Source organism: Alligator mississippiensis, chromosome 11, assembly GCF_030867095.1.
Source record: "Alligator mississippiensis isolate rAllMis1 chromosome 11, rAllMis1, whole genome shotgun sequence".
Classification (NCBI taxonomy): Eukaryota; Metazoa; Chordata; order Crocodylia; family Alligatoridae; genus Alligator; species Alligator mississippiensis.
The window spans coordinates 26374216-26391026 of record NC_081834.1 but is presented as its reverse complement, the minus strand read 5'-3'; the positions used below and the strand labels follow the sequence as shown (position 1 = coordinate 26391026).

The following is a 16811-nucleotide window of genomic DNA, read 5'->3' as shown; positions in this document are numbered from 1 at the left end:
GCATACACACCGATAACATATTGCTGATGGCATATTGGCTCCCTGCCAGTTTAAGACAGACAGTCATGATGCATTCATTAATTCCAATAGGGGACTCATTGAGTTGGTTTATGAATTCATTCTTAATGGAAAAAAACAACACCATGAAGTTGGTGTTCTCCTTCCTGTTTACCCTTCCAGGAGAAGGTATAGCTATCTCCATGTTCTTTGAGCTGCCTATCTCCCACTCATCAGGTCTCACTCAGTATGGCTATACTGATGTTGTCTCACCCGAGTTCTCAGGTCAGGATTGTATCCCCACACTCTGAGCATTCACTATTAGGACTGCCCATAAGGGTCCTGATGTTCCAGGCCCCAAAAATTATGGCGTGTCATCACTGGTATTTTCAACCACGGTAAAATACTGTGGTTATCCAGTCAGAAAGAAATACAGAATATTGCATTAGACAGACTACGTTTAGGGCACCTTTTCTAGCCCCCTCCACATATGGGGTGAGCACAGCAGATCCTAAAGAAGGCTGCTCAGTCACAGTTATAGCTGCTGAATAGCACTCCTGTCTCATCAAAGTGCTACATGACCTTCTTGCAATTTTTGTGCCAGTTCATACCACCTTTGTGCCAATTCATGACTAGGAGCTTCCTGACTTTACAGTCCTGCTCCCATCACTATTAGCTGATCACCAAAGGGCTTGAGGAATGTGCTGGAAAAACTGTTTTCATGGAAGACGCTTGTGCGTGAGTACTTCTATCATGGAGAAGCTGCTACACATCAGCTTCCACACGACTCCTGACAAAACAGGGCCTTGATCCAATGGCAGAGATCAAGACGACCAAGGGTCTCATTCTGTTGCAGCCTTTATCTACCTTCACAGGCACTGAGATTCTAAAGTCTTCTTCCACCAATGAGAACTTGTAAACCCATGGCTGGGGGCTGGGAAGGCTCGTTATAGTGGCAGCCTGTACTCGCCATGTCACAGAACCATCAAAGGATACATGTGGCTTTTCAGGAGGGAAACCATTGCTATTTGCTGTCCTCACCACATGCTGGTGGTGGGGCTGCTGCTTGGCCCATGACTGCTTATTTGTCAGAGGTACCTCTGCTTATTTCACAGCTAACCTTCCCTGAAGCTCATTCCACTATCTTCCACCTGTGGACAAACTGGGTAGCAGTACAGCTCTGTCCCACAGAGGTGAAGAATAACAGTGCTGATCTCTTGACTACACAGATCAACTGGTGTCCTGAAAAACTGGATTTGATTTATATTATATTTGAATGCTAAATTAGTCATATTAGTTGTAAAGTTACGCAGGCCCGTTAAAACCACCTATAGTATTTCATAGTGATTTACACCAATTAATTCCATATGTGGAAGGAAGCAGCTTTTTGTTTTTGCTTTTCACTTACATGCCACTTAACTTGAGTGACTCCTTTTTTCCTTTATAAAAATGCATAAAATGGAGGAATTATGCAACCTTCACTATACACTTGAAGTGCTAATAAAATTAATTAAAAGTGTTAGGAAAAATTAGGCCTCTCAACGAATATATTATATTCGCTAAAAATATTTCTTGAAATTGAACTTGTAGATGCAGTGACTCCATGTCCATGAAAGTTTAAAACAAGAGTTGTTTCTTATTTTGAGAAAGGTTATGAATACGTGAATAGCATTAACTGCATCCCCCAGATCACAACTGCCATGCCATGAAACCTAGGAAGTAGTTCAGGGCTTTTTAAACTGTCTGTTGACACTCCCAAATGGGATTTTTCAGAATTTAAAGAGAACACCCCAAAACAGCATCTTAACTTATCTACACATTTAGGTAACATATTTTTCATCCTTCAGGTTGACATCTAACAATCACATTGAGTTTTCAGGACTGGAATATGAACGGTGTGTAAGTTAAGGTTTGAAGCCAAAATAATTACCCTTAAATTTCCACCTCAACTTACACACTGCATCAGTACTTCAGCCAGACCCCATGCTGGCGCCCTGCTGCATTGGGAGGCAGCGTGCTGGTATCTAGCAGCTTCCCTGGCACTGAACGAGGCCAGGCCAGACTCCTGCCTCCCTGCCATGCCTCCCCAACACCACAGAGCCCAGCTGGGCACCCAAACCCTGCACCCATTGAGTCTGTCCCGGGCACACTTACCCATGGCCCAGTGGCTGCCCCGCAGGTAGATGTTGGCCAGCAGGGTGGACCTGCTGCCCAGTGATGCCACTGCCCGCAGCACCAGGGCACAGAGCAGCACCAGCAAGTGGCTCATCCCAGTAGCACCAGGACACAGAGCAGCAGCAGAGCGTGTTGTTTGCTGGGCAGCAGCCAATCACAGCCCCCCACTGCTGAGCTATGTTGCACCAAATCCTAACTTTTTTGATCCAAAATATGGGGTCGACTTATACACCAAATTGACTTGTACACTATAAATACGGTATCCTTTGTTCTGTCAACACTAGCGGACCCTTTATATTTTAATGCTGTATATCTTTTAGAAAAAAAGAAACAATAATTACAATTTAGAGCTCAATTCTCCCTGCAAACGTCCTAATTTTTTAATCACATACTATATATTAGAGGATCTGTTGGCAACCTCTCATCTAACCTACAAGTACACTGCCATTCTTCAGCAATGCCAGTTACTGCTCCCCCAAGGTTTGTGCTGAAACGCACCCAAAAGGGAATAGCAGAATACCTGTTTTGTATGCTATCTATATTTAAAATTCACGTCTAAAGATGGTTTGTTGCTGATCAGCTACTAGAAAAATAATTAAAGTTTATAAAAGCTACCAATGCTTTCCTGAATACAGATACCAGGGGACTAACTAGCTACTCAAGTTTACACGCATCTTTTGGCTTTAAAACTAACCCACAGCAAAAATTAAACATCTAACCCTAGCAAAATCTGTGAGTTTGCACTAATCATTTAAGAGTCTTTGCATTTATGAACTAATATACAAAAGATCTCTGTGAAATCATAAAAGCTGGTGATCCTTACTGTAATACTATATATGTTTATTAAGAAGAGAACTTTAATAAGGAAATAAAATACCGGGTCATTAACTGTTAAAGTGAAAAAATATTTGTGTTATTGGATTTTATAGTTTCAGCTAAAGATTAGTTTGCATCCTCTGAAACAAAAGAGCTCTCATACATGTTCACATAACATTTGAAAGAGAAATGACTAAATAGCATATTTAACTGGAGAGCCAGAATAAAACACAAGAGAGAGAAATACCTCCTAAACCCTTCTTCAAGAAACAAAATGGAAACCTCAGTAAAAGCTTTACAACCTAAGCTGTGTTAATCAGCGTGCTGAACTAGTCATAAATGTGCTTATAGCATGCAAGGATGTAGAATATACATTTTTTTTAATAAAACACACTAAAAGTGCCAAGTCCTTAGATTGAAAACAATTTTCAAATTAAAATTGCTTGCTTGTTCTCAGTTCATTTCACTATGATTGTTCTCACATTTTAAACCAACATTCTAGTCCTTTTCTTTAAGGACTAGAAGTGCCACCAGTCACTTTCTGGAAAAAATATCAGCATTGCTTGGATTACTACAAATAAACTTTTACAAAGTACATATCACAAACCTTTCAGACATCATATTCCTCTCCCTAAATCCTGGAAAAAGATCAAAAACCACCTCAGCATCTTGTAACTCTTTAAAATATAACATGCCAAAACAAAAAACATGTAGCAGAATCCCAGCCCCTATTTCTGTGTAAAAAAAAAAATCACCCTAGAGGCCTATTTTAAGAGGTACAACTTTGGTTCCTAGATCTTTATTTTCCAAAACGCACAGAGACAACATTGTGACAGTCTTTACATATTAAGCCTCAAAGGGGTTTGGGGCTTAGAAGTGTCTACATCTGTTTGCACAGCTCCTACATTCTCTCTCCCACAAAAGTTATTTATTGGGAACAACAAATTTGTAAATTTGTAACACTGCTGCTTGAGGACTATATGAGGGTCTACCAATAGCTGGAACCTGATACATTAACTTCTTTAAAGACAATATTCTACAAACTGATGCAGCAACTGAAAGTTTTCCTTAATAGTATTTTTTTTAATACTTATACAACTAGAGAAGAGACTTGCTGAATGCAATCATACACTAAAGGCAGATATTGAGAATGAAGCCAAGAAGCTCTTGTAAACTGACATGATATATAGACTTTCAAAAGCAGGGCAACTGAAAAGAAAGCCGGATTTTCAATATATAGCCACCAGCAATGAGCGAATGCCACAGAATTCGTTATTTGGTGAACCATTTACCCTACTATGCAGAACTAGTTGGTCCAGTAAGCTTTATGACTCCCCAGAACAGGGGTCAGCAACCCACCAACACATGTGACAGAGCATGGCGCAAGGCCATTTTGCCTGGAATGCCACAGCTAGCCTGGACTTGGGGCAGCTGCTGCTAGTCATGGACCCCAGGCTGCTCACAGCAGGTGGTGGAGAGACTGCAAGCCCTGATGCAAGCTGCCCAGGCTCCATGGCAGGCAGCACCTGCCCAGAGCCCGGGCCAGATGCAGCAGGCAGCCAGGATGCTGCAACCAGTGCACCGGGGTCCAGAGCCCCAGTCCAGTTCCACAGTGGTAGCAGCAGCTGCATGTGTGCCTTAGAGCACGCAGCAGTGAAGTGGCCTGCAGCCATACAGCCTGAGCACCTTCCCAGCCAGGCACCCCAAGGTATGCATGCAGCCACTACCAGCAATGAGCCAGGCCAGGGCTCCAGATCCAGTGCAGCTGCTTGCAGGCTCTAAGCCAGGGGTGGGCAAAATGGCCAATCCAGCCAGTAGCCGGACTCCTTTTCCCAGCTGCCCCTGCCCACATGGTTTGTGCCCGTCTCTATGGAGTTCCCAGCCACACCTGCACGGGAAAGCTCAGGCTGGGGTTGCCATAGAGACCGGCCTCAGCCTCAGCCATGCTGGCAGCACACATGGCAGAGCAGCACAGGAGGCTGCTCCAGAGCACCTGAGAACTTGCAACGACAGCAGCTTACTCCAGAGCCAAGGCAAAGCCATGCTCTGTAGCCTGCATGCTCTAGGCAGGGGCATGCAAGCAGGGGATCATAGCTCTACCCTGGATCCTCACAGTTGTAACAGCCTGGTCTGGAGCCAGGGCAGAGCCGCAATCCCCTGCTTGTGTGCCCCTGCCCAGAGCATGCAGGCTACAGATCGTGGCTCTACCCTGGCTCCAGAACAAGCAGTCCCTATCCCGAATTCCCAGCAGCTCTGGAGCAGCCCCCTGCGCTGCTGCCATGTGCACAGGCTGAATCTAGTTGGCCAGGGACTCCATTTCCCAGACGCCCCCACTTTCATGGCTTGTGCCAGTCTACATGGCAACCCCAGCCTGAGCTTTCCCACGCAGGTGTGGCTGGGGTATCCATGGAGACTGGCACAAGCCATGAAAGCAGGGGTGACTGGGAAACGGAGTCTCTGGCCAACTGGACCTGGCCTGCAGGCTGGACTTTACCTATTCCTGCTCTAAGCTGCCTGCTGCCAGCAGACCAGGCTATTCATGCAGCCCAGCCCCACTCCCCTGCCCTTTCTTTACAAGGGTTATGCGACTACTGCATGGGCTTCCCTTACAGGGGTGCCCTGCACTCTCTGCCTTACAGTTCCCATGCCTGGCAGCCAGCAGGAGCTCTTCCTTGTCATTCCCTCCCCTCTCAGTGTGCTGCCCCCATGCATTTGGGGCTAGGGCAGGGGGGGTTGCATTAATTTGAATGGTGGCTCTGGGTTGTAAATCTTCACTCTGAGAGGGAGAAGCAGCTGCATACTTCTCTCCCTCCCCCATGCCGTTTGTTTTTTGAGTGCTCTGCCCCTTTGCTCAGTGGATGCCTTGCAACTGGGGGAAGGGGAGGCACTGGAAGACTGCTGCAGCTGCTGCCTGGAGGAGTCCTCCAGGGGGGACAGCTGGCCCCTGGAGCAGCTCCCTCTCCATCCCACTCCACGTGGAGGTGATGATCCAGCCAGATCCCAGGCACTGGGGTCTGGAGCCCCAGCCAAACTCATTGCTGGCAGCAATTGCATACATGCCTTGGGGAACATGCCCCTAGAAGTAGTTTGTCACATAACATGAAGTAGTCCCCAGCACTTAAAATACAATTTCAATATGAATTTACACTGGCCAGTCTCACCAGGCCTGAACCAGTGGTCTTCAAAAGCCACTAGTTATAGTTAGCCAGAGTTTCACAAAAAGGTATTCTTTCAGGTTCATGTAAAATGTAACGTTCTACGTGACCACAGATCAATCCCCCACAAGAGATTTTCAACTGTATAGAAAATGGGCTAGCAACTCTTTCCATTTTACCTCAGAACAGGAGTTGGAACTTTCTAGTTCTTTAAACTTTTGAAAATAGCTTAACTGGCCCACTCCACCAATCTGAACACAGTCTTCTGGGGGTGTCTTAACTGGTCCACTCCGCCAATACTCTGTCTTCAGACTTAGCCAGAAAGTAAACCAATAATTGTCAACTCTCTCATCATCCTAACTCAAGAAAGATCATGGATAGGTAGGCATTACTGTCCCCAGTTTAATATGACCAAGTCTTACAGATAGTGCAAGTCAGGTTAAAACTAACTTGGATGCTTTTCAGGCCCTTGGGCCACACTTTCAACACACAGAATCTACCAGACAAGTTAAGAGTGTGCACTTAAGGGACAAAAGGACCAAGATGGGATGCACCCAGAATTATTACCAGGTTCTCCAAAAGGTTTGCAAACCAGGGCTGAGTTTTGGGGTCCTCAGACCCAAAGTCAAACAGTTTTTCTTGCTTCCAGCTTTAATGAAGTTTTACACAGTCCTCTAAACAATCATTAGTCCTAAATAAGCAATATGCAATCTAAGGTTTGGATTTATATACAACCTTAGGTATTTGGTATATAACATATGCATTCATTTTACCTGCCTTCAAACTGCTAATGAAAAACAAATGGGAATATAGTATACTGGATTTTCTAATCATTAAAAAAATACAGATAAAATTCCCCAAGTATATTCCATCACATCTTAATTTTATATATGTAATGAAGAGGACTGTCACAGCCTACCATACTTAGCATTGGAAAAATGACATTTATCTATCTGGAATCATTCCTCACATCCTAGAGCTCAAAAAATATAGGTACAAGAGGCTTGCTGCACCAGACATACGCTTGCAAAAGGAGCAGAGCAACTGATTCTCCTTGAGAAGTGAAGTTCTGTTAAAAAAGACTCTCTTTAAAAATTGACAGCATTTGTAACCTTTCATGTACAGGTTACACCTGGTTTCTCTGTACTTTATTCCTCAAACTTGACTCCTAGGATTGAAGGAGACATAACTGACTTGCACAATTGTCAATAGTCTTCCTCTGTAAGGTGTGATAGTACCTAATCTGTTTATTCCCGTGTCATTTTGGTGCCCTGGGATATTGTCCTGAGCTCTACAAAGAGCTGATCAAACCCCCTAGATGAACTTTCACAGCCTGGATAATACCATACCTTCCTACATTGTTTTAATAATTTGGTAAATCTCACTGTTTGGAATTTAATAGATCTGCTACAGCATAAATGTCATTGCAACCAATCTGAACACAGGCCGAAATGGAAAACCACTGAAATTAGCATAAGGCTTTCTATGAACTTCAGTGAATTTTGGATAAGGACTGTAATACATGGCTTATCCCAACACATTCCCTCAAAACCCCTGTGGACTCTAACATGAAGAAGTGAATGATTGAGTACATGTGCTAGAAGTACAGATCTTTGCAGAGATGCATTAAAGTGTTCTCATGCATATAGATCTGCTGGGGGTAAGATATGTGCATGTCTAAGATCCATACACCAATTTTACATTTTTATTTTTCCATGGGAAAAATGCACACAATTTCACAACAACTCAGCTTAAAGCAATTACACAGGAAACGAAACAATATTTTTATTATTAGGTCTTAAATTAAGCTTAGAAAAAAATTCAATTTTCTCTCTACTTTGTTTTCTAAAAGATGTACATAATTTCAGGTTAATTTCAATTTTTTGACCAATACTTCAACCAAAATAGTACTATTAGACTAACTGAATAAAAGAAACCAAGCACCAAGCCATATAGTGACAAGTCAGAGACTTGCTCTTTAGAAGTGCTAAGGTGACAAGTTCTTTAGAGGCCTCTCTTGATATAGCTTAAACATATCACTAATATGGTAATACTGTTTTTTTAAGCAAAAAGAAGATACTGTGAAACATTTTAAACTGGCCACGCATGAAGCTCAAAGGTGGTTGCCTAGTAGACTCTGGTCTATAAAAATAAAAAATAAAAAAGTAAAAAAACTTGTATTAGGAATGACAGCAATACTTGAAAACTATTGCAAAAGACAGTTACCTGTTTATTAAGATTTCCCCCTAAAGGGGGCAAGAAATCCTTACCACACATATATTTACAGCCCACACATATATTTATAGCACCCGGTCAAATGCATAAGCATCCAAATTGATAACATTTATTTTACTGAACTCAAGGCTTCATTTCCTGTTGTCATTATCACAGAAAAGTTTGACATTATAACCTTGAATTTAAGTATAAAAAGCCCTTCCAATGTAAACAATTAGGCTGTTTTCATCAGAGGCAGAAACAAAAAAGGAAAAAATAAGGGGACAAAACAGGGGAGGTACTTGCTCCCACTCTCATTCATGGTCTCTCTCTCTCAGATTATTTTTCAGAAGACAATGTTTTCTTTTAACAGGAGGCAGTAATGACAGAGTATTTTGTAATTTAACACTGTGACTATTTTATATCAGGCTATTTTTTCAACATATATATTTCTACCCCTATTTTGACCAAGTTATTTGGCAGTATCAGCAACTTACATGACTTGCTGTCATAAAATGCCATGATGTATCAGATTAATTCACTTATTCCATCTGCAGCTTTCATTCACAACTGAGGAGTCTGTAGAAAGCAAAATCTTCCTCCACATACCCCGAAAAATCCCACACACAAAACACATAAACCATCAAACAATTTAAATCTCATATTCTTGAGCATATTAATTTACAATTAATGAAAGCACAACATTCATACATTACCTCTAGTACCTCCCTGCCAACCTACAAATTTCGAACATAGTATTCTAGCTGATATTTTATGTAGTTCAGTTGCACATGTACTGCAATACCCAACAACAGAAATACAGCAGAATTAAATCAAAGCATGTTGATCCTAGCAATGTGCACCCTGTCCTCTCCCTTACCCAGAAAAGTCAAAACATGCAGAACAAAAGGCATTCAGCCATCCTTGAAAGTTGTTAAGCACCAAAAGCAACTTACCTCCTGAGCATTCCTTTCCTACCCACCTCCTAATTTAGATTTTGCAGAATCAGTTTTGAAAAAAATCTTAATAAGCACTTTGAAGACAGGCAGGAAACTATACTGGATTTTCACCTAATGAACACCAGTATGGTGAAACTGTTTCTTCGGAATCAACAATCTTTTAGTTTAACTAGAAATGAAAAAGCGTTTCATACACAGGCAATAATGAACACCATTCTAGTTCAGTGCCTTCTCTTTAACATACTTGCAAAAGCATTTAAAAAAGAAAAAGAAAACACTGAATACACTGTCAAAGTATGGCTTAATTTCAAGTACTGTGACAGAATGAGAGTCAAACAAGATGAAAAGGTGCATCTCCAACTACGTAGTAAATTGGATGCGAGTAAGTTTCTTTGGGGGGGGGAAAATACATCTACACTTCTCTTTTCACAAAACAATGATAGAAACAGTGTTTTTCTACAATCTGAAACACTGTATTTCTTGCTACTGTATAGCCTTAAGGAATAAACACCTAAAGTAATGAACTTTCCTTTCATATTTCTTTTAAAATGTTGTTCCTTAGTAGTTAGAGAAACACTTCATGTACAAACATTATTTGTTCTGCAAACTACAGAATGCTCTTGAAAGTAAACCAAGATCACAACAGTGAATTAAACCTGGACATCAGAAATTAAATGCTTGTACTATTTCCACTTTGACAATCATCTCAACACAGTCTCTCTGTGATACCTAACAGTCCCCCAGAACAGAGCTAATATAGGAGTTCCCGCATCAGTCAGAGGTGATGAAGTAACCCCCTAGGTCAAGGTTAAGGTCATTGTAACAGTACAGAAAACACACAATTTATATAACAGATTGTCTTAAAGTGGGGAATTGAGAATAAACTACCCAAATGATCCCTGAAACTAGGAACATTGTGAATTAAAACATATCTGGTTATATATTGTAATTCTTACACCGCTCTGGTGTAAGTTATGGTTTAGTATGTAATATCCCATTATCCTTCTCATGGGAAGTGGCTTCTATAGAGGTTGTGGCTTGTGTGACAGCTGCAATGCACTGCCTCATGAATAGTATCTATGTGATGATACTGTGTATCAGAAGAGATTAAACTTCACAACAAAGGAATTCAACCAACCATTAACACTGTTTCCCTGAAAGAAGGGAAGACTACCTTTCTGGATAAACTTGTTGACATTTTCTCATTTTTAAGGGGAAAAATCATTGCATAAAAGGTAGGCAATAAAAATAATTTTTAAAAGGTTGAACGGTATATTTAAGGTCTCCATTAGACACTAAATGTTCATTGTTTGACACAGAATTTTTTTACTTGTCCAGGAAACACAAGGTAGAAAAATAACCTCAAACTGTCCATAATACAAACCCTACATCATTTTGTCTCCCTCAACATTCAATGAAGTCAGTCATCACCCACTTTTCATAACAAGTTCTATCAGCTATAAATTAGATAGTCTCCAATTGATGCAATATAACTTTTCCCTGAAAACTTTGCATCTCTTTAAAAAATAATAGAAGAAAGGTCTAAGAGACTCGATGTGTGAAGTTTGTAGAAAAGATTAAGAGGGCACACCAAATTACTGTAATACTATTACAAAAATTAAAATGTTATAACATGCAAGAATCCAGCCAAATATTTCATACACATTTTACAAACATTCTTATTTTCCCCTTTACACTATAGATTGTTTATTTTTCATATTGCATTAATTTAAAAACTCATTAAAAAAAAAATCACATAATATTTGCAACAAATTTAAAACAAGCGTTCTACTCTTCAGAATGTTGCCTCCTTTAGTATATAACACAGGTACATTACTGTCTAAATACAGAGAAATAAATTTTAGTGATATTACATTAGTGCTCTACAACATTACTTTTCATTCAGTTAAAAATAAAAACATTAAGCCAATTTCTTTTATTCTTACAAGATAAACAATCTAGTGAGAAATAATTTAGTATGGTTTCTAGTTAACTATTATTTCTTTAAAAAAACTGTTCTTCCCAAAAACTATAGAATATGAAGAGTCCTGAAGAAGCTGAATTTATAGCTCATAGGTTTGTCTCAAATTCTGTGAAAAATGCAATCTTGGGCAGATACTAGCTCATTGAAGAACAAAAAGAAACAGGAGACGACAGAATGAAATACACATATTTATATTAAGAGCTGTCGGTTTTTAAAGTTGTATTGACAAAACATGAATGAAGGAGAATCATACTTCCCGAAGCTCAAAGGATTATAGAGTACAAGGGAATGGTAATTTCCTATATCAAAATAAGCTCCAAAGGGAACACAGCAGTATTATCTTTCTCCTTACAGTAGTATTATCTTTCTCCTTACTTATTGTTTAAAAAAAAAAAAAAAAAATGTACAACACTTATGTGTGGGTATGTATCCAAATTAGCCTTTTAACTCTTTCCTTGCCAATTTTTTTTTTTAGAGGCTAATCTGAACGCCTGATTATCAAGAATTAAGAAAGTACAGAAAAAGCCACATACTGTAGAATTTCAAAACAATTAGGAAAATATGAAAGACACTTTCACTGGTCAAATGAACATCATGATGCATGTCCTAGAGTTCAGATGTACACATCTGGAACACAACACACGTATATAAAATTATTTTTCCCACTAATTTGTTAACAGCTCTCATTATTCTCACTTTAAGCACAAGTTATCTACCAAATTATTTATCCTATGATTGATAAGCCTTAACTATGAATGTTTAAAATAAATTCACATCGATTAAGATTTATTTCATTATTTGGTATTTAAATGATCTTCCTTTCTGCATAGGTACAAAGTAATGCCTATTAAAACTGTATGCTTAAAGACAAAGTTGTTCAATTTTAACAAAAATAAAGAGCAAGACGGTATGCATTCTGAACCCAAGCCAAAGAAACCCAAGTTGTATGTCAGTACTGTGAAAAATACTCAATGTTTCACTGTACTGAGCTGTACATCTTAAGCCACAAAGGGTGCAGTCCATAGCTGAGTTTTATTCTAAAAAAAAAGTCTTAAGTAAATCAAAATAAAGCATCTTCAATTGTTTGGATTATTTAATTTGAAAAGGTGTATATTTACTGTACAAATGTTAAGCTTAAAAAAAAAAACAAAAACAAAAAACAAACAAATCCACTGACTTGAACTTTGAATGTTTCAACTGTATCTTACCTGATCCACCAAACTGACTGCTTCCTAATGTAGTTGGTCTGGTTTTCCCACTATTAACAGGTGGGGAAAACATCTGTAAAACAAGAGATATGCTTAAATTAGCTTCAAAACTACCTCTGTTACTATGAACTGTATGCTAAAAAAAGTTTCATAAAGGCAACTTACTGCAATACATTTCTAACAAAAAAGAAAACACTATTTAGAACATGCATTCAGAATCACACTCCAGAGTCATTGTGCAGTTTTATTAATGCTACTAAACTTGACTGCACAGGAAAAAAATCAACTGTAACAGGCCAAGTGATATAAGTAGGATTATTTAAAACAGTTATGCATTAGAAATATTTTCTATGATTCTATATTATTCAAAAGATACCACTTGCTAATTTATAAAGATTAAAGTCACTAGATGACTTGAACCAGGAGACAGTTCTAAAGAGCCACTAGTCTGGTTTGGTTCTTAGAACAAGTCTTGCAAAAGCAAAAAGGTCTAAATAAAAGCATCACCCAGTAAAGGCTTTGCCTGTAACTTCCCCTCCACGCCTGCAAGGTAAAGTAAGAGCGGAGTTCCTTGTAGCTTTCAGACATCATCCCGTTACAATTTTTCAAGCCAAACAGCCCCCTCCCCAGCACGCGGAAACTACCCGCAGCACCCGCCCGCTGCACACAAGTCATCATGACATGATGCCATCTCCGGGCCAGCCTGAACCAGCTGCCCCGGCCGCGATTTAGAGCATGAAATCTGGAAGCCTTGGACATTGCATCAACGTTCAGGGGTCCAGCGTGGCTGAGCCGGACCCAACCAAGCCCGGCCCGCAGCGGCTGCCCCTACTTCTCGGATCGCTTTACCGTGGAGAAGCCATAAGAAGACTTCGAAGAATATCCTACCGCACTGAAGTCCAGCAGGTCGCTCAGCTCCTTGTCGGTGCCTATCGCGGCCATCCTCTGCTGCTGGGAATTCATCTTCGTCCGCTTCCCCAAGTCCTAAGACACGGGCGAGACGCGCGCGCACTTTACCGCGGGGCTGCAGACTGCGCCCGCTCCGCGGCCCCGAACAAAGGCGGGGGCTGGGGCTGGGGCTGGGGACCGGGGGCCGCGGCCGGAGCCGGGGGAGGGGGCTCGGCGCGGGCGGCCGCTCCTCCAACTCCCCAACTCCGCTCAAGTTTCCCGGCCGCCGGGGGCAGGAGACCCGCGGGGAAAGCCCGCGGGGAGGAGGGTGCTCTGCCAGCGCCGCAACAATGGAGCGGGCAAGTTGTGCCGGGGACGTGCCTCGCCTCGCCCGCCCCCGGGCCCGGGCTCAGTCTCCCGCGCCGCCCTGCGGCCCCCGGCGGCGGCGGCGGCGAACAATGCGCGGGCTCCGGGCTGCCGGCGCGCGGGGCGGGGCGGGGCGGGACGGGGGGCTCTGCCCGCGGTGCCGGGGGCTCCTGGGGACGCGCACGACCCGGCCACGGGCTCCGCGCTCAGCCCCCGCCCCGTCCCAACTTGTCCCGGCCCCGCGCCGCTACCTGCTCCCTGGCCGGCCAGACCGTGTAGGGCGGGCGGGCGGGCGCCGGGGCCGCTGGCGCTGGGAGCGAAGAGCCGCGCGCCCCCGCCCCCGTCCCGCTGCACCAACTCGCGGGCTCCCCTCAGGCGGACATTTTTTCGCTTCCCGGCCTCAGCACCACGTTCCGGCCCGGCCCGTATCCCTCCGCGCTCGGCCGCCGCCGCCGCCGCCTTAACCCTTCCCGCGCCGCGGCCGCTCAGGCGGAGGCTTCACGGGGCGGGCGCGGGGGTCCCTCCGCGGGCGCGGCTACACCTGCGGCGGCGGCGCTGCGAGTCGCCCGCCGCCTCCACCGCCCCCGAGCGCCGGCTGGGGCAGCTCGGAGCAGCCAGTGTAGCGAACCGAGGGGCCGCCCGGAGCCGGCAGCGCGACTGCCTCGGCGGGGAAGCCTGCCCGGCCCGGGGATCCCGCCAGCGCCGAGCCCCGCGCACACAACACCCACAACCGCCACCCAATCCTTAGCACCCAGCCCCGGCCCACGGCGCACCTGACACTGCACAACACAGCACCCGCCACACACCGTGCACGCAACGCTCAAAACACAACCTAGGGAGTGTAGATGACAATGCACAGACACGAAATATCCAGGACATAACAACACAGCATATACTATGAGCGTAATAATAAGCATATATGCAATAAGCATAGTACAAGTGCTGTATACCAACGCGTGAGATACACAGGACACACCAAAAACATCTGTGATCCCAAACAATTCCTACAAATACACAAAACCCACCCACCCTCCCTGCGCACACAGTAACCAAACCCTGCAGTGCCCAGAACACAAAACCCAATACCCCCTGCACCAAAACAGCACTCTTTGACACAATACACAAGCACAACCACCCTACATCAGAACAGTGCAGCAGAGCACAAGGGCATACGCGCACACCATGCAGAATAGAAATGACTTGTACAACTTATTTGACATCAAGTTTGAAATCTTGATTGATAAAGCTGTCTCATGGCAAAGCTGATACTGACCTACTTGGTGTCCTCAAATTGTCATCCACACAACTTTCTTTTTATTAAATATCGCATATGTTCAACACACTGCAATTAATAATTAAGACCTACATGTATAATAAAATACACATACGCACATCTTTCCACAAGACATAGCTAAAGGAAAAGAAACAGTCGTAGGGTTAATATAGAAGAACAGGAGTCAGGTGACTTGTGTTCTGTTCCTAGCTGTCATAGACTTTCTGTGTGTGTCACTTCAGTTTTCCATGCCTCAATTTCCCCAGCTATTAAACAGGAATGCTAGCCTACCTGAGGGCTCTTGTGAGTCTAGTTCATTCCTGTTTGTACTCAGATGTAATAAAAACATCTGCAAAAATATTAACAGCATAGTGGCCTCATGAGCATGAGTGACTGGTGCCTCCTGAATCTGGGGGGCACCCGCAGAAGCTGCCGGTGGCGGCAGCCTTGCTGGGGGGGGCCACCAGCCCTGCTGACAGCGTCAGTGTGAGCTGTCAGGAGGGCATGTGCACCCCCAAGCACCCTCTTACCAGTTGCCCATGCTCATGAGAGTCCACAACTTTTATTAATAGCAAAGATCTTGATCCCTGTGCAGAGTCTGAAGGTTTGATGTGTACATCTCTCAGGCCTGCAGAGCCCCCAGGTGGCATCTAGATGCCACCATCTGGACCTCAGCCCACTCTGCAGTAGAAGTGTGGAGCCCTGCGCTCTTTTTCATCCCTAGTTTTCGAGAGCTAAAATCCCCTCACCCAAGAAAGGTTCCTGAGTAAGAAAACTTCACAAAAAAAATAAATAACTGCAGAGCTACTGTTGCATTTCCCTTTCCTTGGCTAGGAGAGTTAAAAGAAGGCAAAAGACAGTCTTCAAGCTCTGAAGAACCTGGATAGCAAAACGACACATCCAGGCACATTCAGAGGAGAGCACAGAAGACAGTGGGAAAAGGAATGCTGCTTGGAGCACTGTTAATTCCTGCATGGATTTCTTCTTGGAAATCCATGAGATTGGCATGCTACAGAGAATGGTTGCTCCCTGGCTCCACCCCTCTGGCTCCACACTTCCCATCCCTAAACCCCAGATTCTCAGCTGAGCCATGTTCAAGAAGAGCAGGCAGGATAAAGCAGACAACAGTCACTACTCTCCAAGCTGATAGACACTGCTTACTTGGGGTTGCTCTAGCCCTTTTTCCTCCCCTTTGCTCCCCTCTACTGCCATGTAACAGAGAGATCATCTGGCCTTGTGATCTATGAATATTCATACATCTGCCACTTAAAAATGCAGGAAGTAATTTGTATTAAAATATCAACACAATGATTTCCATTCTCTGTGCCCTGGAGGGACATAAATATGTACTTTTTTTTGCTTTGATGTATAAATAATGAACTACTTTAGAAGAAAATAACCAATGACAGATCAAAACTACATGTTTTTGCAAGACTGTTCCCTAACAAATGTTTTTTAGCAGGGAGGATTTCTACTATAATGTTAAAATGTTGTTGCTTAAAGTTATTTTGCCTTTCAGCTATATATTGGGACCAGCAACACTAGCACTTATACCACAGTGGTGAATGCCAATTGAGAAAAATAGATTATGTATAAAGTAACCAGACACATTACCATTCAGTATTTATAGGAATTATTTTATGCTAATGTGCAATTGGTCTAAAAATCCTGAGTTTTAAAAATAATGTATTTTGATTGTTTTTTACATGCTTTTTGCTTTGAGCTTGTAAGGTACACATTTAGTAGCCTTTTCCTGCAACCATAAGTGCTATAGCC

The 16811-nt window shown here is 43.0% G+C and overlaps 1 protein-coding gene across 13 annotated transcripts in view; it reads right to left on the bottom strand.

The window, feature by feature from the left end:
- Positions 1-14097, bottom strand: part of TCF12 (transcription factor 12) — a 314097-nt gene extending 300000 nt beyond the window's left edge. For 7 of the 13 annotated variants that reach the window (XM_059714710.1, XM_059714711.1, XM_059714712.1 and 4 more), the window contains exons 1-3: positions 14014-14097; positions 13358-13492; positions 12509-12581 (exon numbers count right to left, since the gene is read on the bottom strand). In XM_059714710.1, the coding sequence (XP_059570693.1) occupies positions 12509-12581; positions 13358-13471 (187 nt within the window). In that variant the 5' untranslated portion in view covers positions 13472-13492; positions 14014-14097. The remainder of the gene's footprint in view (positions 1-12508; positions 12582-13357; positions 13493-14013) is intronic. The other 6 variants (XM_059714713.1, XM_059714726.1, XM_059714718.1 and 3 more) reach the window with 1 other exon arrangement.
- Between the last annotated feature and the right edge of the window lie 2714 nt (positions 14098-16811).